The 20,483-nt window shown below is 51.1% G+C and overlaps 4 protein-coding genes across 8 annotated transcripts; 1 reads left to right on the forward strand and 3 right to left on the reverse strand.

Annotated features, from left to right (window-relative positions):
- Window positions 1-409: 409 nt before the first annotated feature.
- Window positions 410-4,181, reverse strand: RRP8 (ribosomal RNA processing 8). Of its 2 annotated transcripts, none has more exons than XM_030828755.1 (7): window positions 3,885-4,168; window positions 2,349-2,712; window positions 1,645-2,098; window positions 1,422-1,551; window positions 1,165-1,271; window positions 982-1,078; window positions 410-761 (listed from the first exon to the last, which is right to left on the reverse strand). In XM_030828755.1, exons 1-7 carry the CDS (start codon window positions 3,981-3,983, stop codon window positions 642-644), a joined length of 1,371 nt encoding a protein of 456 aa, XP_030684615.1. In that variant the 5' UTR covers window positions 3,984-4,168; the 3' UTR covers window positions 410-641. The 2 variants fall into 2 exon arrangements, with proteins under 2 accessions (XP_030684615.1, XP_030684616.1); XM_030828756.1 differs by having other exon boundaries at window positions 416-719; window positions 3,885-4,181.
- Window positions 4,182-4,200: 19 nt separating this feature from the next.
- On the forward strand, window positions 4,201-11,345 carry ILK (integrin linked kinase). Of its 3 annotated transcripts, XM_003254861.3 has the most exons (13): window positions 4,201-4,310; window positions 4,735-4,869; window positions 8,515-8,680; window positions 8,863-8,958; window positions 9,163-9,259; window positions 9,353-9,436; window positions 9,540-9,625; window positions 9,768-9,877; window positions 9,981-10,108; window positions 10,199-10,320; window positions 10,411-10,510; window positions 10,620-10,750; window positions 10,934-11,345. In XM_003254861.3, the coding sequence occupies exons 2-13, from the start codon at window positions 4,781-4,783 to the stop codon at window positions 11,081-11,083; spliced, it is 1,359 nt and encodes a 452-aa protein (XP_003254909.1). In that variant the 5' UTR covers window positions 4,201-4,310; window positions 4,735-4,780; the 3' UTR covers window positions 11,084-11,345. The 3 variants fall into 3 exon arrangements, with proteins under 3 accessions (XP_003254909.1, XP_030684614.1, XP_003254912.1); XM_030828754.1 differs by having other exon boundaries at window positions 9,163-9,436; XM_003254864.3 differs by lacking the exon at window positions 8,515-8,680.
- Window positions 6,762-13,137, reverse strand: TAF10 (TATA-box binding protein associated factor 10). The gene is made up of 5 exons (XM_003254866.4): window positions 12,433-13,137; window positions 12,136-12,290; window positions 11,857-11,921; window positions 11,661-11,775; window positions 6,762-11,483 (listed from the first exon to the last, which is right to left on the reverse strand). Exons 1-5 carry the CDS (start codon window positions 12,662-12,664, stop codon window positions 11,394-11,396), a joined length of 657 nt encoding a protein of 218 aa, XP_003254914.2. The 5' UTR covers window positions 12,665-13,137; the 3' UTR covers window positions 6,762-11,393.
- A 104-nt stretch (window positions 13,138-13,241) lies between these two features.
- Window positions 13,242-19,949, reverse strand: TPP1 (tripeptidyl peptidase 1). 2 transcript variants are annotated; one of them, XM_030828752.1, is made up of 13 exons: window positions 19,878-19,949; window positions 19,690-19,761; window positions 19,270-19,409; window positions 18,109-18,259; window positions 17,784-17,911; window positions 17,458-17,636; window positions 17,144-17,342; window positions 16,803-16,991; window positions 16,483-16,552; window positions 15,921-16,041; window positions 15,650-15,808; window positions 15,345-15,470; window positions 13,242-15,165 (listed from the first exon to the last, which is right to left on the reverse strand). In XM_030828752.1, exons 1-13 carry the CDS (start codon window positions 19,919-19,921, stop codon window positions 15,025-15,027), a joined length of 1,719 nt encoding a protein of 572 aa, XP_030684612.1. In that variant the 5' UTR covers window positions 19,922-19,949; the 3' UTR covers window positions 13,242-15,024. The 2 variants fall into 2 exon arrangements, with proteins under 2 accessions (XP_030684612.1, XP_030684613.1); XM_030828753.1 differs by lacking the exon at window positions 16,803-16,991.
- Window positions 19,950-20,483: the final 534 nt, after the last annotated feature.

The raw sequence follows: 20,483 nt of genomic DNA on the forward strand, positions 1-20,483 counted from the left end.
GTTGGGAGTGGCTTGATGCTATATGGTTCCAAAGATGGAGATGAGGGGAGAGGGGAAAGATAAACCACTAGAAATGCTCAGTATAGGGACAACCAAACAGTCTCAAGCTGGTGGCTCAGACTGATGTGTTGAGCCAGGATGTTGGTGGACTACCAATTGCCTCAGAGTCAAGCAGCAACAGCTGCCTGTCTGCAACCTTGAAGGCCTGGGCAAACTGAAGCTGAAGGAGCAGAAGCTATGGTTGAGCAGAGGAAGCTGATCTGTAGACAGATCAGATGACAGCAGAGTGGAGATGGCAGGACAGGAAGGCCATGTGGCTTCTTAGTTGGAAAGAGGAGCAAAACCTAAAAATGCCTTGAATTCCAAACCACCTAGTTTTCATAACACCTGAAGTGTCATGAAACAGATATCCCCATGTTCTCACAATAAACTCTTTATTGTTTAGCTAGCCCCAGTGACTTTATGCATCTTATAACCAAGAAGCCTTCAGTAGAGCAAGTCTGAGCCAGAGGTTTTATCACACTTTGTCCTCGGGATCCACCAGGAACCAGGTCTTGGTTCACAGCCAGGCTGGAAACAGTCTTCACAGTTCTGAGCCTGGAGTTTGAGCTCTGCCTCCCCTTTCAAGGAAGATCCAGAGGTCACCTGCGCTTGTAGAGACATGGCTGAAGCTTCAGGCCTAAAAGTTGAGCCTTGGGTCCTACCAGAGGGGGCCCAGTCTTTTGGAAATCAAACAAGAAGAAATGGCTGTTGGTCAGGTCCTAGGGGCAGAAAAGACCCAGTGAGAACCAAATCCTCATCCCAACTCCTTAAAACACCTCACTCTATGTACTGCCTCTGCTCAGAAAGCTTCCCAGGGCTCCCACTTCCGTTGGGGAGCAAAATGTCTGTTCCTGTGCCTAAAGCCTCCATCCTGAACACCAGTATCCTGAAAAGGGCCACATGAGACAAAAACAAGTACAGACTTCTTGGGGCCCTCACCTTGGAGACAATCTTGAAGCCTAGCTTGGTCACAGCCCGCAGAAAGGTCCGAACATCCTCAAAGCGGCTGCTGACCTCAGCCACTTTCAGGAGACCCCTGAGAAAGACAGAAAGTCCTGTGTAAATGCACAGACTCATGCATGCATACATACGTACATGCATCTGTGTCCTGGGGACTTTTACCCTGGCTTCAGTACTCGATTTGCCTCCTCTAGGAAGTCCCTGATGTTGGTTCCCATCAGTGAAAGGCAAAACACAGCCACATCCACAGACTCATCCTCCAGAGGAACCTGTGGAGAGCGAGAGTGTTGTACAAGGCACACAGTGCAGAAGAAGAAAGCCAGCACTGAGATACCAGGATGGGAAAGGGGAAGGAAGGGTTAGAGATTAGCATATGGAGGTTGGGCCTAGAGCACAAGCCAGATAACGTAGGGGTTTACCTGGGCCATGTCACACACAGTGACCCTAGGGTCCAGAGAAGCCAAGTCAAAGCAATGCACAGGGTTCCGGATACTTGAAGCCAAGCGGCAATCCCCACAGCCGAAGTCAGCCACCACTAGGGATGCAGGCCTGAGAGTGGAAGGCAAGGGTCACATATTGGTCTGATCTGAGCCTATGACTGACCCACCACATGGCTTCTCACAGTGCCTGACCCCCATTCACCGCTGGCGAAGATCCCTGGCGATGCGGTCCACTGGCTGCAGTGGCCACTTCTTCACTTGGCTCTGGAAGCCGCGGTGGTAGAGAAGAAAAGCTTCAGGGTCTTCCTGGAAGAGACGCTGTGCAGCACTGCTGGGCCCTGAGTACAACTGTTCATTGAGGTAGCGAAATCGGGCCCCATCTAGCCGCTGTGCCATGCGGGCTCGCAAAGCCCCTGCCCGAGCCTCATGGCTGTCTGTCCTGGGAACAGGAGGCACCTCTGTCTTCTCTGTGGGGGCCTCAGCTGGAGCCTGGTCTGGCACCTGAGGTGGCTGAAACTTGTTCTTACATCTTCTCTTGTTCTTTTGCCGGTTCCGCCACTGCTTGCGGCTTAATGTATGAGAGGGTTTAGGGGAAGTGGACCCAGGGCTTTGCTTTGGTGGATCATTTGTAGTACTACCCTTCCAGGCTTTGGGATCTACAGGGAGGGAGATGGGAAGGTGCACATGAGGCAAGATCTCTTACATTCAGAGTCATGGCAAGTCATCCCAGCCATACCTCTGTCTTTGAGACGGTGACTGTGGTCTGCATAGAAGTACTTCTTATTGCCTGAGTACACCATTAGCCCCAATCCTGATGGCAGTGGATAATCTCTGTTGTATGTAGAACCAGCTGACCCCCCCCACACACACACACCAACACACACACATATACACATCCAACGGTACCTGTTTGGTCAACATCATCCAGGTGCTGGGCTGAATTTATAGGGGCATGTTTCTGGCATTTCCTCTTTCTTTTCTCATCTTCAGCAGAGTCACTGCCAACAAGAGCCTGTTTGTGGCATTTCTTCTTCCTTTCTACTTCTTCCTCAGAGTCAATGCAAGGTGGGCCCTGTTTTTGACATTTCTTCTTCCCTTTCTTCCCTACTTCAGCAGAGGCATTGGCAAACGATGCCTTTTTTGGGGATTTCTTCTTCCTTTCCTCCTCCTCCTCCTCAGAGTCACTTATACATAGGCTGGGGGGATGCTGGGAAAGAGATGCTGCCTCTAGGGCCCGTAATGTGGCCAAGAGCTGGCGGCGCTTAGAGCCCTGGAGGAAAACAAGGGATGACAGTGGGCCTAAAGAGAATGGATGAGGCCTGGAGAACAAGAAGGGAGAGAGGTGGACCTGATTCAGACTGGCAGAAGCATCCGAATTCTTCCCAGTCAAGCCTGCCAGAACCCAGAAGAGCTTTTATGTCACCACCCCAACTTCTGGGAAGCTGGAGAGCACAGAAACCACCTATCCCACTTTCTTCAATGCGTAAATGAGCTAATGGAGGTTCCCCCAAAGGAAAATGCTAAGGCCACAAGCAACAAGACCAAGGCCAGAGACCAGGAGTTCCAACCCTTCACCTTGAGCTTTTGCCTACAGCTGATACATTTCTGTAAGAGGTAAGGAGGTTTCTGAACGCAGAAGACACATGATCACACACGTATATTAAATATTTAACATGTCTCTAGCTGCAGTGTAGAAAACAAACTGAAGGGGAGAAATTGCAGACAGAGAGGCCAGCGGCTTGAACAATGGTAATGGGGCTAGGGGATGAAAAAGGAGGAAACAAAGCAGGCCGATTCCATGTTGGAGGCAGACTGAAGGGTAAGAAAAGCCTGAAGAAGTAGGGCCCTCACATCTGCAGAGGCTCAAAGGAGAAGATGTACTGTCGGAAAGGCTGATTCTGTGTTGCAGTCATACCGGGTAATCCTAGGCCAGGCACTTACCCTGATTCTAAGTTTCCCACACCCTCCTTTGAACAACAATACTGACAACTCTTACTTTCTCCAATCCATCCTCCACACTGTAACCAATGACCCTTTCAAAATACAAATCTGAAGAAATAATTCCATTGCTTAAAACCTTTCATTGGCTTCTATTCTCAATATACGCAAAACTTCTACCTCTTGAACTTGAACAGCATCCCCTTTCATTTACTATGTATTCCAACCACAAGGATCACTTGTGTGTGTGACTCTAACAGAACATGCTCTCTTGTCCCAGGGCCCTTGTACGTACTTTTTCCTGTCTGAAGAACCCTCTTCGCTTCAGCGACTTCTACTCGACAACTCTCTCTGACCCAACGTCAGTTTCTTTTGGAAGTTCTCGGATCTTCAGATCAGGACTCGCCCTCGACGGTGCCACAGGTGTCCCTCCCCGCAATACACACAGCGCTGGGCGCGCTTCGCGGCCTGAAACAGCTCCCATTGCCCCTGCGAGTCACTCACCTTGTTTTGCGAGGCGGCCGCAGGCGGAGGTCGTGAGATTACGGGCCCGAAGCCCGCGGCTACTGGGGCCGCCTCGGCCCACTCAGGCTCTTCGAACATGAGGGTCGGGAGGGCAGGGTCGCGGAGTCCCCGCTCTTCTCCACGTGCACAGCGTTCCTCTGGAAGTCGGAAGTCGGAGCGCTCAGGCCAGCCAGAACCGAGCCGGAAACCAAAGTGTGACAGCCAGGGGTTGCTAGAGCGGCCGACGCGGCGCAGCGAACCATCGAGTTTAGCCAGCCGCGGCTAGAAGGGCAGGGAGGGGGTGGGAGGGGAGGGACGGAGGCCCGCGCTGCCCAAGCGCGCCACGGGCGGGGCGGGGCCGGCGGCGGGCTGCGGGCGCGGCCGGACGGGAGTTCCCCGGAGAAGGATCTTGCAGCCCGAGTCCCGGTGAGTGCGAGAGGACCCGCGCCCCCTGCCCACGACTAGGGGCAACCTGTCACCCCTCACTTCTCCTGAGTTCCAAGTAAGGAACGGAGCCAACCCTGGGGAGGACCCCCGGTCCCCTCCCCCAGAGTATACGGAGCCTGAACCTCCCCACTTCCCCCAACTCTGTTCGCGGATAGGGTCTAGTTGCCTGCTGTCGGACATCCGTTCAGGAGACACTACCTCTTCGTCACCCCCTGCCCTCCCTGACCCGCCTTTACCTCGCGCCTAGAGGACACAGCCAGGGATCATCCCGCAGCCCCGAACTCCTTCACAGACCCCCACTAGCCGGGGACGCAGCTCAGACCCCGTACCCCCAACACAAACACTTCTCTCCTGGAGAGGATAAAGCTTGGGGTTCATCCTCCTTCCCTGGATCACTCCACAGTCCTCAGGCTTCCCCAATCCAGGGGACTCGGCGCCGGGACGCTGCTATGGACGACATTTTCACTCAGTGCCGGGAGGGCAACGCAGTCGCCGTTCGCTTGTGGCTGGACAACACGGAGAACGACCTCAACCAGGGGTGAGCTGAAACGGTTGGTGGATGAGAGGAAGGCTAGAGATCTCTTGGCTACGTGGAGTGGAGTGCTCATGTCTGGTGGTGGCGGCTGCCTTTGCTAGCCAGTGTAATGAGTGCTAAGCATAGCCTGTGGGGGGCAGAGGGTCTTCGCAGAGGACGCAGTTTGAGCTGAATCTTGACTGCAGAATAAGAGTTTCACAGGCAGAGGCTACAGAGAGCTTTCCAGCCTCAGTAGACTGCATGGGCAAAGGCTAGGGGGCAAGGCACAGAGTTCCATATGGCTGGAGGATAGATGATCTCTGTGGGTCACAGCATTGGGTACAAGAGGAAAAGAACAGGATATAAGACTGTAGAGGTCTCCAAGGATCAGCCAGATCATGCAAGCATATTTAGGCTATAAGAAGGCCTTTATTTTAAAAGCAAGGTTTTAAAGCTGTATAGTGACATAATGAGATTGTCCATTTTTCAGTATCATCTTGGATGCTTTGTGAAGAGCAGGTGGAAAGGAGGCAATTGCCTAGTTCATTGTAAAAGTAATGATGTCTTGGACTAGAATTAGGGTGAGTGAAAAAGAGAAGTGATCAAATTCCAGAAGTCTTTAGGACAAAGAATTGTGGAACTTGGTGTGGGGAGTGAGTAAGGGCAAAGATGAGGACCAGGGTTCTGGCTTGGGAACTTGGTTGTTTTTACCGAGATGGAGAAAACTGGAGGATGAGGCATTCTATTTTGGACATGTTAAAGTTAAGGTGACAATGCAGCAAGGTGGAAATGTTGAGTGTGTTGTTGGTTATGCAGATTTGCAATTCAGGAGAGGAATCTGACTTGGAGACACAGATTTGAGAGCTATCAGGATATAGATGATACTTGAAGACATGGTTGTGAAGGAGAATGTCTCAGGAGAGTGGAAGGCAAGAGGTCAGGGGACAGGAAGCCTGCACGACTGAAAAGGAGCAACTGGAAGTTTAAAAAGAAGTAGGAAAATGTGTGAGTAAAGCTTACAGAAGAGAATGTTTTAATGAAGGGGAGGTGGTCAGTCAACAGCAGTACAGGCTACTGAGAGATCAAAGAACATTAATATTTTAAAGTAGCCATTGAATTTACAGTTGGGTTTTTTTTTTAAAGTTAAGGGGTACATGTGCAGGTTTGTTGGATGGGTAAACTCGTGTCATGGAGGTTTGTTGTACAGATCATTTCATCACCCAGGTATTAAGCCATAGTACCCATTAGTTATTTTTCCTGATCCTCTCCCTCTTCTTATCCACCCCACTCTGGTAGGCCCCAGCGTCTGTTATTCCCCTCAATGTGCAGTTAGGATGTATTTGACGATCTGTGAGTGTTGTTTCAGAATAATGGGTGAAGAAATCAGACTACATTGGGTTCCTTCATTTAAGGGACTATGATGAACACCTTCTGTACTGGGTGCTAGAGTCCAGAATCTGACATAATCTCTGCTCTCAAAACAGCAGATTTGTGGCAGATTGAAAAGTAGGCCAGGTGCGGTGGCTCATGCCTGTAATCTCAGCACTTTGGGAGGCCGAGGCGGGTGGATCACAAGGTCAGGAGTTCGAGACCAGCCTGACCAACATGGTGAAACCCTGTCTCTACTAAAAATACAAAAATTAGCTGGGTGTGCTGGCATGCGCCCGTAATCCCAGCTAATTGGGAGGCTGAGGCAGGAGAATTGCTTGAACCCCGGAAGCAGAGGCTGCAGTGAGCCAAGATCATACCACTGCCCTCCAGCCTGGGCCACAGGGCAAGACTCTGTCTCAAAAAAGAAAAAAAAAAAGAAAGAAAAGTTGAGAGGTGAGCAAATAGTGAATGTGAATGTACACCAGTTCTACAAGGTTGGCTGAGATAGGAAGGCAAGAAGAGCAGTAGTGATGGTGACTCAGGGTGGCAAATTCAAATTCTTTATTTTTTAAAATTGGCGGAGTTTAGTTTTTAGGTTTGACAGGTCAGGATCACCTGTCATCTTAGTCTAGACTTCACTGGTTCCCATTAGGTTCTACACTATTTCTCTTTAATACTTTGCAAAGTCATTTGTTCCATTTTTCATATAATTCTCAAAGGGTACCCTGATAAAGACACTAAGCACTGTTACTATTTTGTTGGTGAGGAAATACAGGCTTAGGCAGTTGCCCAGGGGGCCTAGCATCTAGGAAGACTCTAGCTGAGTCTAGGAAGACTCTAGGAAGATGCTGCCAGAAGGAAAAGGGGTGGAATTAATCAAACTGGAAGGTTGTGGTGCTGGTTTGAGGGGTAAAGTATGGGGGCCTAAGTTGGCTATATGCTGGATATGAAGAGGGGGTTAATTCATTGCAGGTCTCCTTGAGATAGAAGTCCAGGCCCTGAGGTGGCAGGCAGCCTGATCGTGAACAGAACCCTTGTGCCCATACTTTTGCCCCCGGAGTTTGGCCTGCCCTGGGGCTACAGGCAGTACTGGAAGCTGATAAGTCAGGGCACAAATTAAAGTCTAGGAGGCAAGACCAACTGATAAACAGGGGGTGTAATGCTTCCTGGGGATATCCCACCTCAAGGAAAAGCTTTTGGCTATTTCTGTGTTAGCAGATTCGAGCAAGTTGTGGAGGAAAATGATTAAGTTAAAGGCCACACCCTTCAACCCCTTCAGCTGTAGGGGCATCTGGATGGCCAGACCCCTGATCAGCTCCAGGCCTTGCCTAGAGTCGCACACAGGAAGTGACCACAACACTAAGGCATCCGGAGGCTGCTGGGCCAGACCACGGACCGCCCCCTGCTCCGCCCCTTGAATCTGCAGCCCCGAACTAAAGGGAATTTCCTTTTATGGCCCCAGGCTGTCAGGCAGGCCCAGCTCCAAACCGATTGTTTTGTTTTGTTTGTATACTTATTTTACTTTATAAAATACATATTTCTTGGAAACGAAAAAAATCAGGTATAGTTTTCATCCCAAAACAGCCATTCTCATTTTCTTCTGTTTTCTGTGCACAGGATTGCTAAGTAGGGGAATACTGCTTTGCATAGTGGTTTGTTATCTACCTCATCAGTAGTCAAAAGCATTTCTCCTTTTCAATATAAACCCTTCCAAAACATCATTTAAATTCCATTCCATTTTTAGATGTTAGTTTCAGTACCAGAGCCAAATAGTAAGTTTGTTCCCTCTTCTATAAGTTGTGGCCTGCCTTCTCCAAGACACCCTTCTCCCCCACCAACATGCACTGAACAGCTGCTGTCAATCCATTCCCTCAAGAAACTTAAAAGTCTAACAGACAAGACAGTCCATTAACAGACTTTTACAATCCATTGCGACAAGTGCTGAAGTGGGGGGATATATAAGATGTGGTGGAAAACAGAAAGGACCAATAGATGTTGCAGAAGGGGTGCAGGAGAAACCGGGGGAAGAGCACTACCACCTAAGGAAATGAGATGTGGGATATGGTGAAGATAACAAATTTTTTTATAGAGGTTGTTGAGATATCTAGGTGGTTGGTTTGGTTTGAAGCTCCGGGGAAGGTCTGAAATGGACAGCTTTGGGAGTTGCTGGCATGAATGAGAATCAAAGTCCTAGAGAGGTCAGCCTTCCCAGACAGTATGTAACTATCAGTTTTTCAGGAATCAAAACCTTTGCCCCATCCCACCTCCAGCGCAATGACCATTGCCCCTTCCTCAAAGGGACGATCATGGCTTCTCCCCCTTGCACTGGGCCTGCCGAGAGGGCCGCTCTGCTGTGGTTGAGATGTTGATCATGCGGGGGGCACGGATCAATGTAATGAACCGTGGGGATGACACCCCCCTGCATCTGGCAGCCAGTCATGGACACCGTGATATTGTACAGAAGGTACGTACAAACTCCTTCGTCATCCACATCACATACATGCCACGAGGGTCAGTCACAGGCACTGTAACATACAGTAGAAAGTATGTGTACTCTTCCCCCTTTTCCCATGCCCTGACACCAGTATCTCATTTGGGACTGACTGTACTTTCTGCCTCTTCTTTTTGTCTGGCCCTGGGGTCCAGCTATTGCAGTACAAGGCAGACATCAATGCAGTGAATGAACATGGGAATGTGCCCCTGCACTATGCCTGTTTTTGGGGCCAAGATCAAGTGGCAGAGGTGAGTACTCAGCACTTAAGTCCTGAGATGGGTAGGAAGTAAAGTCAGAGCCTTGGTGGGAGATTTTGGAACCCTCAGCCCATTCTATCAGTACTACTGTGTGACACTCACAGGATTAAGTGCTACATTTGTGCATTCACGGTTGGTTCAGTGACTGCCAGCGAGGTAGCAGTGGCTGTCATCATAATGGCCTTTTCATTCCAGGACCTGGTGGCAAATGGGGCCCTTGTCAGCATCTGTAACAAGTATGGAGAGATGCCTGTGGACAAAGCCAAGGCACCCCTGAGAGAGCTTCTCCGAGGTCCATCTCCCCACCCCCTAGCTTGTGTCCTCTTGTCCCTTCCCACCTGTCTTCTCCCTCTGTACCACAGCTCAGGTTGTTTTTCTTCCCTAGAGCGGGCAGAGAAGATGGGCCAGAATCTCAACCGTATTCCATACAAGGACACATTCTGGAAGGGGACCACCCGCACTCGGCCCCGTGAGTCACCACTGTGGGAAGAAGGGTTGTAAAAGGAAATAATCCTGGCCTCTTGGGGCTGGGTTAGGGTGAAGCTGGGTACCTGACCTGCCCACACTCTTAGGAAATGGAACCCTGAACAAACACTCTGGCATTGACTTCAAACAGCTTAACTTCCTGACGAAGCTCAACGAGAATCACTCTGGAGAGGTGACCCCTGCCCTTCTTGCCCTTCCCTCACTAAACCCCCATAAATTACTTGCTTTGTACCTGTTTTAAGTTTTTCCTCCAGTTAGTGGGCAAGGAAGTGGCAGCAACAGTTCAAGCCTCATAACCCCTACCTGTCCTTCAGCTATGGAAGGGCCGCTGGCAGGGCAATGACATTGTCGTGAAGGTGCTGAAGGTTCGAGACTGGAGTACAAGGAAGAGCAGGGACTTCAATGAAGAGTGTCCCCGGCTCAGGTAGTGCAAGGCGTAACCTGGAAGCTGCTAGTTCCAAGGAACCCTGAATAGCACTGAAAGAGATCTTTTATACTGGGTCTCAACCACTCCCTCCCTCTTCTAGGATTTTCTCGCATCCAAATGTGCTCCCAGTGCTAGGTGCCTGCCAGTCTCCACCTGCTCCTCATCCTACTCTTATCACACACTGGATGCCATATGGATCCCTCTACAATGTACTACATGAAGGCACCAGTGAGTAGGGAGGTTGAATTTCCTTGGGGAGGAAATGGCAGAGAGGGTGCACGAGCCTCTCTGAACTATTTGACTCTTGCCTCCTCTCAGATTTCGTCGTGGACCAGAGCCAGGCTGTGAAGTTTGCTTTGGACATGGCAAGGGGCATGGCCTTCCTACACACACTAGAGCCCCTCATCCCACGACATGCACTCAATAGCCGTAGTGTAATGGTGAGGCCACAAGCTCACTCCTGGCCCAGGCCCCAAAAGCCCTTTGCCTATCTATGACTTACCTCCTTCTATCTGTTTTCTCTTCCTCAGATTGATGAGGACATGACTGCCCGAATTAGCATGGCTGATGTCAAGTTCTCTTTCCAATGTCCTGGTCGCATGTATGCACCTGCCTGGGTGGCCCCTGAAGGTGAGTGAAGTCATCATGTTGGGAGGTAAAAAAGGACCACCTCAGTAGTTGAAGGGGGCAGAGACAGGACAGGCCAGGGGGCCAGAACAGACAAGCCCTATCCCTCCAGCTCTGCAGAAGAAGCCTGAAGACACAAACAGACGCTCAGCAGACATGTGGAGTTTTGCAGTACTTCTGTGGGAACTGGTGACACGGGAGGTACCCTTTGCTGACCTCTCCAATATGGAGATTGGAATGAAGGTGAGAGCAGAACAGCATACGTTTGTGTTGGGAGAGTGGTTGGTGATGGTGAAAATAACTGTAGTGGGCCTTGGCTCCTCCCATATTTGTTCAGATATAGAGAAATCCTGTCCCAAGGGCCAGTGGCTTCTCTCTACATGACAGACTCAAATTGTGAGGCTGTTTTTTTTCTTGTATTCGCAGGTGGCATTGGAAGGCCTTCGGCCTACCATCCCACCAGGTATTTCCCCTCATGTGTGTAAGCTCATGAAGATCTGCATGAATGAAGACCCTGCAAAGCGACCCAAATTTGACATGATTGTGCCTATCCTGGAGAAGATGCAGGACAAGTAGGACTGGAAGGTCCTTGCCTGAACTCCAGAGGTGTTGGGACATGGTTGGGGGAATGCACCTCCCCAAAGCAGCAGGCTTCTGTTTGCCTTCCCCGCCTCCAGTCATGGTACTACCCCAGCCATGGGGTCCATCCCCTTCCCCCATCCCTACCACTGTGGCCCCAAGAGGGCCGGGCTCAGAGCTTTGTCACTTGCCACATGGTGTCTCCCAACATGGGAGGGATCAGCCCCGCCTGTCACAATAAAGTTTATTATGAAAACAGGCTGGTGTGGGGACATGGGGACAGACAAGTACATTTAGGTTGGGTGGCTCAGGTGAAGTAGTGCGGCTTCTTCACATTGATGCCATACTCGCTGAGGGCAGGGGTCAAGTCCTCCATGGTTAGAGTGTACTTGCGGTCCTGAGGGAAGAGGGAAGAGCACCAACTGAGCACAGGAATCCCGGACTTCAATCCCAGATGGGTGACCCTGAGTAAGTCTTACACCTCCCCTACGATTCAGTTTCCCCAAAGGGGTGGCAGGATACGCCTCCACTGTTGTGGAGGGTAATTACTGATTCATTAAGCCTCCCCTCACACCTTGCTCTTGCTCCGGGAGCTGCCGGAGGCTGTGCCCTTCATTTTGCAGTGCTGTAGGGCATCATTGGCAATATCTGAGATGAATTTCTGGGCAGCTAGGGAGATGAGCCGAATTCTAGAGAGAAAAAACTTAGATGAGAAGACGGACAACACACTGCACAAGCACCCAAAACTAACCCGCCCTGGGTTTACTCACATGCGTGGGTCTGAGGCCTCAAAGCCAGCACGGTTCAGGTAGTAACCAGTCACTGCATCTGGGATCTGAGAAATCAATTAAGAGAACTGTCAGCAGAGCGGGAGGAGGGTGAGGGAAATGGATAGGCCTGGTTATCAGGAAGCTCACAGTTTGGGTGAGCAGAGAGCAAAAACAGAAGAGCGACTAGGGGAGCAAATATAAGAGGACGCTGAAAAGCACGGAGATGTGGCTGAAAGTTGTGACAGCAGACTAGGTGGCCTTGTTCGGACGAAAGCGCACCGTAGGCGTGTAATCCTCCAGCTGCATCAAGAAGTCCACCAAAGGCGTGCTGGACACCACGGGCTTCACGTCTCCGTTGGCCGCGCTCGGCAGTACGTACACCCCGTTAGATATGGCCCCCTCTGGGGGCGCCGCGCCACCCGCCGACACCGCAGCTGGAGAAGAACCAGCAAAATGAGACGCAGAGGTGGGAGGCACAGGGCCCCAGCTAGGTCTGTCTATACTACCCTCTGCCCTCACCCGCCGCTGGGCCCAGTCCAAGACGCTTCCCTCGCCCTCACCCGTCCCGGCCCTCACCCGCCCCACGCCGCTCAGCTGGCTCCCCGGCCCGCGCCGCCACGGGTCCCGTGCCCCCAGCAGCTGCTCCAGCCCCAGGCCCCCCGGCTGTCCCCGCGGGGCGGGCCTTGTTCTCCGCGGCGGTGCTGGTGGGCAGCGCGGCGGGAGCCGAGCCGGGGGGCGCCGGGCCCGGGGCCGCGGCGGCGGGGGCCGGCGCCGCCTCGGGGTCCGCGCCGGAGCCGCTGCAGCTCATCGGGCCGGTGGGAGAGGCGGCGAACAGAGCCGCTTCCGCTTCCGCTCGCGCCGCGCACACCCCGAGGTGACGTCACGCGCCCACGACCCGCCCCGCCTGTCCCTGTTAGTGCTCTCCAGCCCGCTCCCCGCCTCCTTCCGTAGTGGATCTCCGGGTTCGAGGAAATAGGCTGCAGGGCGGAGACCAATCCTTGGCGAACTGCGCTGCCGTAGCCGTTCCGCCCTAGCCTCTGCCGTGCTCCTTGGCGATTCCGTCGAGACTGGAACCAGCGTGCGTCCGGGACTCCTCCGCCGCTCTGGGACAACTCATTCTGTCTGACGCTCAAGACCTGGCTTCGAGGTTTACGGCCCTACGTCCCTCGACTACGGGTTGCCTGCCTGTCTGCATCCTTTCAAGTTCCCTTATTCAGCCTTTTAAGGATTCATAGTGGATTTGGAAAGCCCCCTCTCTTTCCCACCAACTGCCCCGAGAGGTGGGGGCAGCAGTGGGGCGGCACACAGTGCTGCTGTAGGAGGAGGAGGGGTTTCAGCCTGAGTCAACAACATACGCAAAATCACAACGAATGAGAGGCGTGAGGTTTTCAGTGTAGCAGACATTTAATTCTTATTTGCCAACTCCTGAGCTAGGACCTGGGAATACAAAGTTAAATAGGACACGATTCTAGTCCTCTAGGCACCAACGGTCTTGGAAAGGAAGCCAGACAAGTAAACTGGCCATTTCAATACTATGTGGTCGTTACAATGCCAGAGGTAGGCACAGGGGGCGCACTGCAAGGGAGGAAGGGCGTTAACATCTGCCACCTACTTCCAGGTGCCAAGCACTCTTTATCAGCATTATTCCACTTTATTCCCTGGTGATTATGAAAGGCAGGTATTGATATTCCCACTTAACAGACGAGGAAACAGCCTCAGGGAGATAAGCTTACTTGACCCAGTCTCTCTCCTAGTCCATATCAGAACCAAGATTCAAACAGGTTTTGTTTAGAAAATCTAGGATTTTTCTGCCATACCAAAATAAAGTAGCCTCAGGGAATCAAAACATTCATGAGAGAAGGTGACTTCTGAACTAAGTCTTGCAAGAATTCTGGAAATTAACCAGGCAGTTGTATCAGGGGTGGTAAGGGGACCGGAACAGCTTGAGCAAGACTGAGAGTTGCTTGGGGTTTGGGGGAGGGAGGAGGAAAAATGATTTTTTACTTAAGAACAAATAGCAAGGAAGGTTTGTGAGCTATGATTGGGGAAACAAACAAACAAACAAAAGCCTGAACTCTATCTAGTAATCCTTGAAGGGTTTTCATCCAAGTGGCCTGATGGGATTTGCATTTTACTCTGGAAGATGACTTGGGGATTGGCAGGAAGTAAGGACACTGTTTTTTTCAAGAGAATATAGCCCTAAACTAAGGTAGTAGCAGTGGGGATATAAGTGGATAAGTTCTAGATATACTTGGGAAATATAATTGGAAGGACTTGTGGACTGATAAAGATATATTTAAGAGGTGCAGTCAGTAGGACTTGTTGATTGAGGACTTGTTGATTGAAGGTGGGGTGGAAAGATAACACAGGTTTCTGGCTTGGTTGGAAAAAGCATAGCATCATTTACCAAGAAGAAACAAGAGATGGAATTGTTTGGGGTTGGGAAGGTGGACGATTAAATGTTGAGTATCACACATCTTACATTTGAGGTATCAATCATTATTGGATAGAAAGTCTTATTTGGTGAGATGGTAATGGTTGTAGATGTCAGTGATTTGTTCCAGGGGACAATGAGTAAACTGAGAAGAGCAAAAATCTACAAATGGAGCAATGAAGGTCAGCATTCCATGAAGAAGCAGAAGTTGATGAGAGAGGAAGACAAGAGTGGTCAGAGAAGTTAAGCCCTGGAAGCTACTAAGTAAGGAGAGGGAGTGGGCAACTACGATGGAAAGGCCATAAAGCAAAGATTGAAAAGTATGCACTGCAGGCCATTGTTTCTGGATGTCAGGGTAGGAAAGAGTAAAAGGTGAGAGTAGAGGTCTCCTTGCAGTGAATTGGGGAGTGAATATGAAGTGAAATAGTGCACAGAGTCTGTACGCAACCCTTTGGAAAAGCCTGATTGAAAAGAGAAAGATGAGATGCGGAGGGAGAGGCATTCAAAAAATGCTAGTTACAGCATCTTAAGGCGGGAGTAGGGAGGCCTGAGTATGATGGAGCATGGTAGGGTTGGGAGTCAAGTCAAGCTCACAGCATTTCAGGGTTAGGGAGATAAGCTGTCTGCAGCAGTCAATAGTTGAGGGTTCAGCAGGGCTTCCAATAGGGCAGAATAAGGGACTGAACTGCCAGCTTCAGGGCAGGGGACAAGCCATCTCTCCTGATAGGAAAGGGTCAGGGGTTGAGTAGAGTCTTCAGCAAAGCTGGGAAGTTGGGTGTTCCCCAGCCTGTTACAGGATCCCATCCAGGGCCAGAGCAGAAACCCTGGCCCTCCACCTCTTCATCCAGACAGGACTCATGGCAGCCACGGGTTACCTAGGGAGGAGGCTGGCATCAGATCTGGGCCTGCTAGTATCAGTACTTGAAGAGTATACCTCCTCACCCTATATTCACATTTCAGAGGCTATTCCACACCATCCTAACTGCCCCCAAATCCCCCTTAGCACTCCCCATAGTTGTATGAAAATGTCCACACCCGTCCCTTCCATACTTACATCAAAGAGTCCTGCCCCATGCTGCTGATAGAGCCTTGGGTTGAGAAAGCCAAGAGGGGGGCGGCCACTAAGGATCCTATGCTCATTGATCAAGGATAGGAGCCCCCCAAACACTGGAGTAGAGGCCTGCAAGAGTGAAGGTGCAAGTAGAGGTCAGGGGTTCTGAGTGACTGGACTTTTTGGGAGTGATGCTTTAAAGTATCAGACATCTCTAAGGAGTCAGGGGTTCTAGGTACAAGGTGCTCAAGGTGTTAGGGGGTAAGGGTAGTTTCTGAGTGAGAGTTTGGAGATGGGCTGATTCTCACCGAGGTTCCAGACACCCAAGGAATGGGCACGCTGTTGCTGACCACCCAGTAGCCATCGGAAAGTGCAGCCACATCTGGGTAGGCACGGCCACTGGCATTGAAGTAACTGGATGGTGGCAGGTGGGGGCTAGAGCTCAGGAACTTGGTTACAGCTTCCTCCTGAAAGGCATTTTTGAGTGAGTATTGGCATGTGGCCTGCCCAGCAGTCAGCTGAGCTGAGGATCCCCCATCCTCACTCTTACCCTGCATCCATCCACACAAACACATGTACCTGGTATGAAGGCCGTGGGAACACATTGCTGAAGCCACCACCACTGATATAGTCAACAATTTCCTTTGTGATGAGGAAAGGTTCCTGGAAGGATGTGCCTCCCACTGTGGTGACATAGGGGCTGAGGGGAGAAGACAGCATTCAGATAGTAGGGGACCCAAGGGGACCTCCAAGATATGTGGGGAGGGTGAGTATAGCCCAGGTCTTGCTGGAGGAACCAGACTCTGTGGGGAAGCGTGTATATGGGATTGACTAAGAGATTTTGAGCCTTCAAGGCATGGCCCAAGGTGACTGTGCACACTTTTCTCTACAGAACACCCACCAAATCTTCCACTAAAATGCCTGGGGACTGAGGAAAAGGAACAATGGGAGCTGTATCCCACACAAGAGATTTGGGGCCTGGGACCTACAGGAAGAAGAGACAGGAGTACAGCAACCAAGGCAGGCAAAGCTTAAGGCTGAACCACAGGAGCACATGGTGGGGTCAAGACAAAGGTTCTACATCATGAGATCACAAGTGAAAGGTGGTGGTTATACCTGAGTGGTAGGCTAGAGTACTTACCTGGAGGCAGGGAAGGTAGGGCGGAACTGGTGTCTTCCAGAGACAGACCAACACCCGGCCCCACTGTCACCTGAGAGAGACCAAGTGTAGCATTCATATTAATTGGTTAGGGCTTAGTATGTGGGTTCAGATGTCAGAGAGGAAATTTACATGTCAGCTGTTACTGTAGGAGGTCAGAGTGTAGAGGTCAGGTCAGTGGTCCCTACTGGAAGGTCTGAGTTCAGATTATGAGTCAGAGACCAGGTTCAGGGATCACTGTGGAGTCAAAGCTCCCAGGTTGCAGAGGTGTAAGGTTGTCTAAGTTTAGGGTAGGAGGTCACCTGAGGCGAAGAGCAGGGTGAGACCCCGAGCAGCAGCCTTCATGAGCTCAGTGTTGACCCGCTGGATGTAGGCGCTGCTGAGGGAGTCCTCATCATCTCCATAGCTCACAGTATGCACATGTGGCAGGGCTGACTCGTTACTGAGCAGCATGAGCCACTGCAGGAAGGGCTCCTGTCCCTCATGCCGGCCTGGATTTTTTTTTTTTTTTGAGGGATGGGCACAAAGATAGTCACTGGGGGTTGTCAGGATCTCTCTCCAGCTTATAGCATTCCCTTGAGGGAGCAGGGATCAACACCCATCTCCCACCCCCTTCCCCACTGTCCAGTCCTCTTGGTAGTACCAGGGCTACTGTAGACCCAGGTGGAGATGTTGGCACCAGCACTCATCAGGTACTGCACATCTAGACTGGCCTCAATCCCGGCCCGGCCCCGGCCCTGTTGTCCAACCACACGGGCTACTGATGCCTGATGTGCAAAGTTGCCACCGAAGAGGCGCATGAACTGAGCCAGGTCTGAGTCATGGAAATACTGCTCCAGGAACTATGGAGGGAGTCAGAGCAGAGATCGTGGGTCCGAGGGTGAGTCCCAGGGTGGTAAGGAACTGAGGACACTGTGCGGAGGCTATGAGGACCCTGGGGCTCTTTGCTTGGCTCACCTGGGCACAGGCTTGGCTGTTATTGCTGGTGCCAGAGCCCACGTCTTGTGAGGTCAAGTTATATCGCTTACGGATCACAGAGGGGGTCACCCCCAGATGCAGGCCTACAGTCCCTGTCACCTGCGGCTCAGGACGTTGCCTCAGGGACGATGTTGGGGGAAAACGGTGCAGTCCCCCCACTGTAGGGAGAAGTCAGGCTTGAAGAGATCTTGTAGACTGTAATGCCCACCTTACAACTCACCCCACCCCCAGTCCCCAGTGGCATCTAAACTTCCTCAGCCCCTGGATCTGTGTGCCCCAACCCCCATTCACCCCATAGGTGTTACCAAAGTCCACATGGGGGGCCAAGGCCTGTGGAAGCTGGTAGGGATGTGGGGACCTTACAACATGGGTCTCTGTAGGTCCTCCCACATAGTGATGAAACTCAGCCCCAGGGAGCAGCAGCTCTGCTTGTCTAGAGGTCAGAGAACAGAGGTCAGAAAGCTCAAAACGGAACAGAAGAAGCTACCTCTGAGCATCACTGGGCAGTCAGTCACTGTCTCCCCATGCATTAGCTCCCACCCACAAGCCCCAGCAAGCTCTCAACTCCCTCCCATCCATCTCACTGATGGGATGACTGGTGCCTTCCATGGAGCAATCATTTCCTCTCACCGGATGCTCAGCCAGCAAGTCAGAAAGTCCTGTGTGATCACAGAATGGCACTTCTGGGCTCCGGCTGCCAAAAGCCATTTTTGCACTGTGTGGAGGGTCAGTGGGGATGGCCTCACCAGATCAGCCACATTCTCTAGGGTCAGGTATTTTCCTGCAGGGATTCAGAAGAGGCACTTGCCCTCATTCATTGCTTTCCCAAACTCCCCTTTTTAGACCTCAACTATGAGACATCAGGACTTCCCAAAGCCTGGAACAGGGTAAAGGAGGGCTGTGTGGGTATGTGTAGGGTGTACTTGGGGAGCAGAGGAAGAAAAGGCTGGAGAGACTTGAAATGCCATGGCCAAGAATATGGATTTACCCTAAAGGCCAGTAAGTTGCAAATGTCGCACCAGAGCATGTATTGCCACGATCATGAAAATGAATGAGGTTAATACATATAAATTTTCCATTTTAATTTTAAGCTTATGTCCAGTAAATGTTTTCAAATCTTTTGGCACCAGTTATCCAGTTTAGCTCAAATTTGCATACTTGTCGATTTTAAGCTTAACACGATGGTGAGTCACTGTTTCCTGCCATGCACACTAGTGTCACACTGCCCCGTCCCCAGCCTCTGCAGTTCACACGCGCACACTCCCCCTGCTGTGAAGGGCTTTAACCAGGAGAAGGAACCAATCCATTTTGACTGTTGGAGAGACTGTTTTGAAGCAGAGTAGGGGAGTACAGTGAGGGGTGGGGTGGAGGGAGGAGACTGCAGATCAGTTGGGGAGCTGGGCAGTAGTCCAGGAATGGGAATAAATAACTGAGTTGGTAGTAACAAAGGACAGCAAGAAGTAGACTAATCCAAAGGCTCTTTGGGAGTTAGAACTGGCAGCCTTAGTATGTGAACAAAAGAGGAAATTAGAATGGATTTGAGGGTAGGGGAAGGAACTTAAGTTGTACTAGATGCCTGGTATCTAGTAAGTAGCAGAGTCAGAATTTGAGTTCATATTTGATCATAAAGCCTGTATGCTGAACCACATCCCCTTTTAGGTTTCTAGCCTGAGGAACACAAGTGTCTTGGCAGGCCCTGACATGATCACCATGATCACATGATCCCATGCCCAACCCAGCCCTGTGTCCCTCCACTACATCCCACATCCTGTCCTCAGTCCCAAAAGGCACCGTATTGAGGAGAGCTGGGATCCGACACAGCCTGCACCAGCTCCAAGAGTCTTTCCACATTCTGCTGTCTCAAGGCAAAGGTGAGACTCAGTTCTTCCTCAGGGTCCGCACGGCCCAGGGACACCCAGCCTGGGGGCAGCCTGTAGGGTCAGGGGTCAGGGACATGGCTTTGGTTAGGGTGGAGATGGAAAATATTGGTCATGGAAGGTTCCAGATTAGGAGCTGAGACCTTGGGTAGGATCCTAGGAGCAGATACAGATCACATGAGGTGAATGATAGGGGGCTGAGCCTAGGAACCTAGAGATGAAGCTATGGAGTGCATACTAGGAGCTGGCATGGGGGTGAGAGAAGCTAGGACCAGGACAGTGGGAGGCAAAACAGGGTATGGGGAAGGGGACGGTCTGTGCTAAGTCAACTCACGTCCTCCGCTGGTCGGGCTCCGGGCTGTAACTGCATTTGCCAGAGAGGATGAGGGCAAAGAGCGCTAGGAGGCTGTAGGGGCAGCAGGTGGGTTTCAGTGGGAGCTACGTTGTCCTTGTGTTCCCACCCTCCCAATGTGTGCTCCCTCCAACGTGGTCCCTTTCTCCCGAGCCCTCTCAATTTCTCACCAGGCTTGGAGTCCCATTCTGCCCTTCCGCAGATCTGCTGTCATGTGACGGGTCACATGAGCTTTATATTCCACCACCACTACCCCTCCGCCTAGTAACTAGTGACGGTGCTGGCTCCTCCCTTGCATGGGTGGTCCTGAATGCTAGGCAAGGGTGGGGCCGCCACTCGGATTCTCCCCTCTGGCCAGTCAAGCACTGAGTAAGCCCAGGGCTCCCCACCTGCGTCCTGAGCCTGGTCCCCTTGGAATCACCACAAGTGAGTAGGCTCTAGAGACCCACAGACTGGGGTTTTTCCTAGCTGTATGACATCAGCAAAATAACCTCTCAGAGCCTAGGTTTCTGCATTTACAATATGGAGACTTATATAAAAGTGATCTGCCTCAAAAGATTGCAGTGAAAAAATTTTTTTCCACTTTTATCCTTTATGTCCCCGTATTATCAATTTTGTGTTCATTTCAGGACTACATTTATGAATAGAGTAAAGCTTTTGCAAGATCAGGATCCTTTTATTCAAATCAGTTTCCAGTTTTAAGTAGCTTCCCAGGAGATCTACAATCACCTGGGGTCCTGTTTATTATGGGTTCCCAAGGTTTTCAAGGAAATCAA

The sequence above is a fragment of the Nomascus leucogenys genome, chromosome 15 (genome assembly GCF_006542625.1).
Source record: "Nomascus leucogenys isolate Asia chromosome 15, Asia_NLE_v1, whole genome shotgun sequence".
NCBI lineage: Eukaryota > Metazoa > Chordata > Mammalia > Primates > Hylobatidae > Nomascus > Nomascus leucogenys.

Excerpts from the sequence above, each read along its gene's own strand:
- RRP8 (XM_030828755.1), bottom strand. The coding sequence starts at position 3,983 with ATGTTCGAAGAGCCTGAGTGGGCCGAGGCGGCCCCAGTAGCCGCGGGC. Across the intron at positions 1,552-1,644 it reads GCCAGGGATCTTCGCCAGCG|GCCTGCATCCCTAGTGGTGG; the intron begins GTGAATGGGGGT and ends TTCCACTCTCAG. Across the intron at positions 762-981 it reads GCTTCAAGATTGTCTCCAAG|GACCTGACCAACAGCCATTT; the intron begins GTGAGGGCCCCA and ends TTCTGCCCCTAG.
- ILK (XM_030828754.1), top strand. The coding sequence starts at position 4,781 with ATGGACGACATTTTCACTCAGTGCCGGGAGGGCAACGCAGTCGCCGTT. Across the intron at positions 8,959-9,162 it reads GCCAAGATCAAGTGGCAGAG|GACCTGGTGGCAAATGGGGC; the intron begins GTGAGTACTCAG and ends TTTTCATTCCAG. Across the intron at positions 10,751-10,933 it reads ATATGGAGATTGGAATGAAG|GTGGCATTGGAAGGCCTTCG; the intron begins GTGAGAGCAGAA and ends TTGTATTCGCAG.
- TAF10 (XM_003254866.4), bottom strand. The coding sequence starts at position 12,664 with ATGAGCTGCAGCGGCTCCGGCGCGGACCCCGAGGCGGCGCCGGCCCCC. Across the intron at positions 12,291-12,432 it reads AGCTGAGCGGCGTGGGGCGG|CTGCGGTGTCGGCGGGTGGC; the intron begins GTGAGGGCCGGG and ends GTTCTTCTCCAG. Across the intron at positions 11,484-11,660 it reads GCTCCCGGAGCAAGAGCAAG|GACCGCAAGTACACTCTAAC; the intron begins GTGTGAGGGGAG and ends CTCTTCCCTCAG.
- TPP1 (XM_030828752.1), bottom strand. The coding sequence starts at position 19,921 with ATGACAGCAGATCTGCGGAAGGGCAGAATGGGACTCCAAGCCTG. Across the intron at positions 19,762-19,877 it reads AGAATGGGACTCCAAGCCTG|CCTCCTAGCGCTCTTTGCCC; the intron begins GTGAGAAATTGA and ends CTGCCCCTACAG. Across the intron at positions 15,809-15,920 it reads TCCCACGGCCTTCATACCAG|GAGGAAGCTGTAACCAAGTT; the intron begins GTACATGTGTTT and ends AATGCCTTTCAG.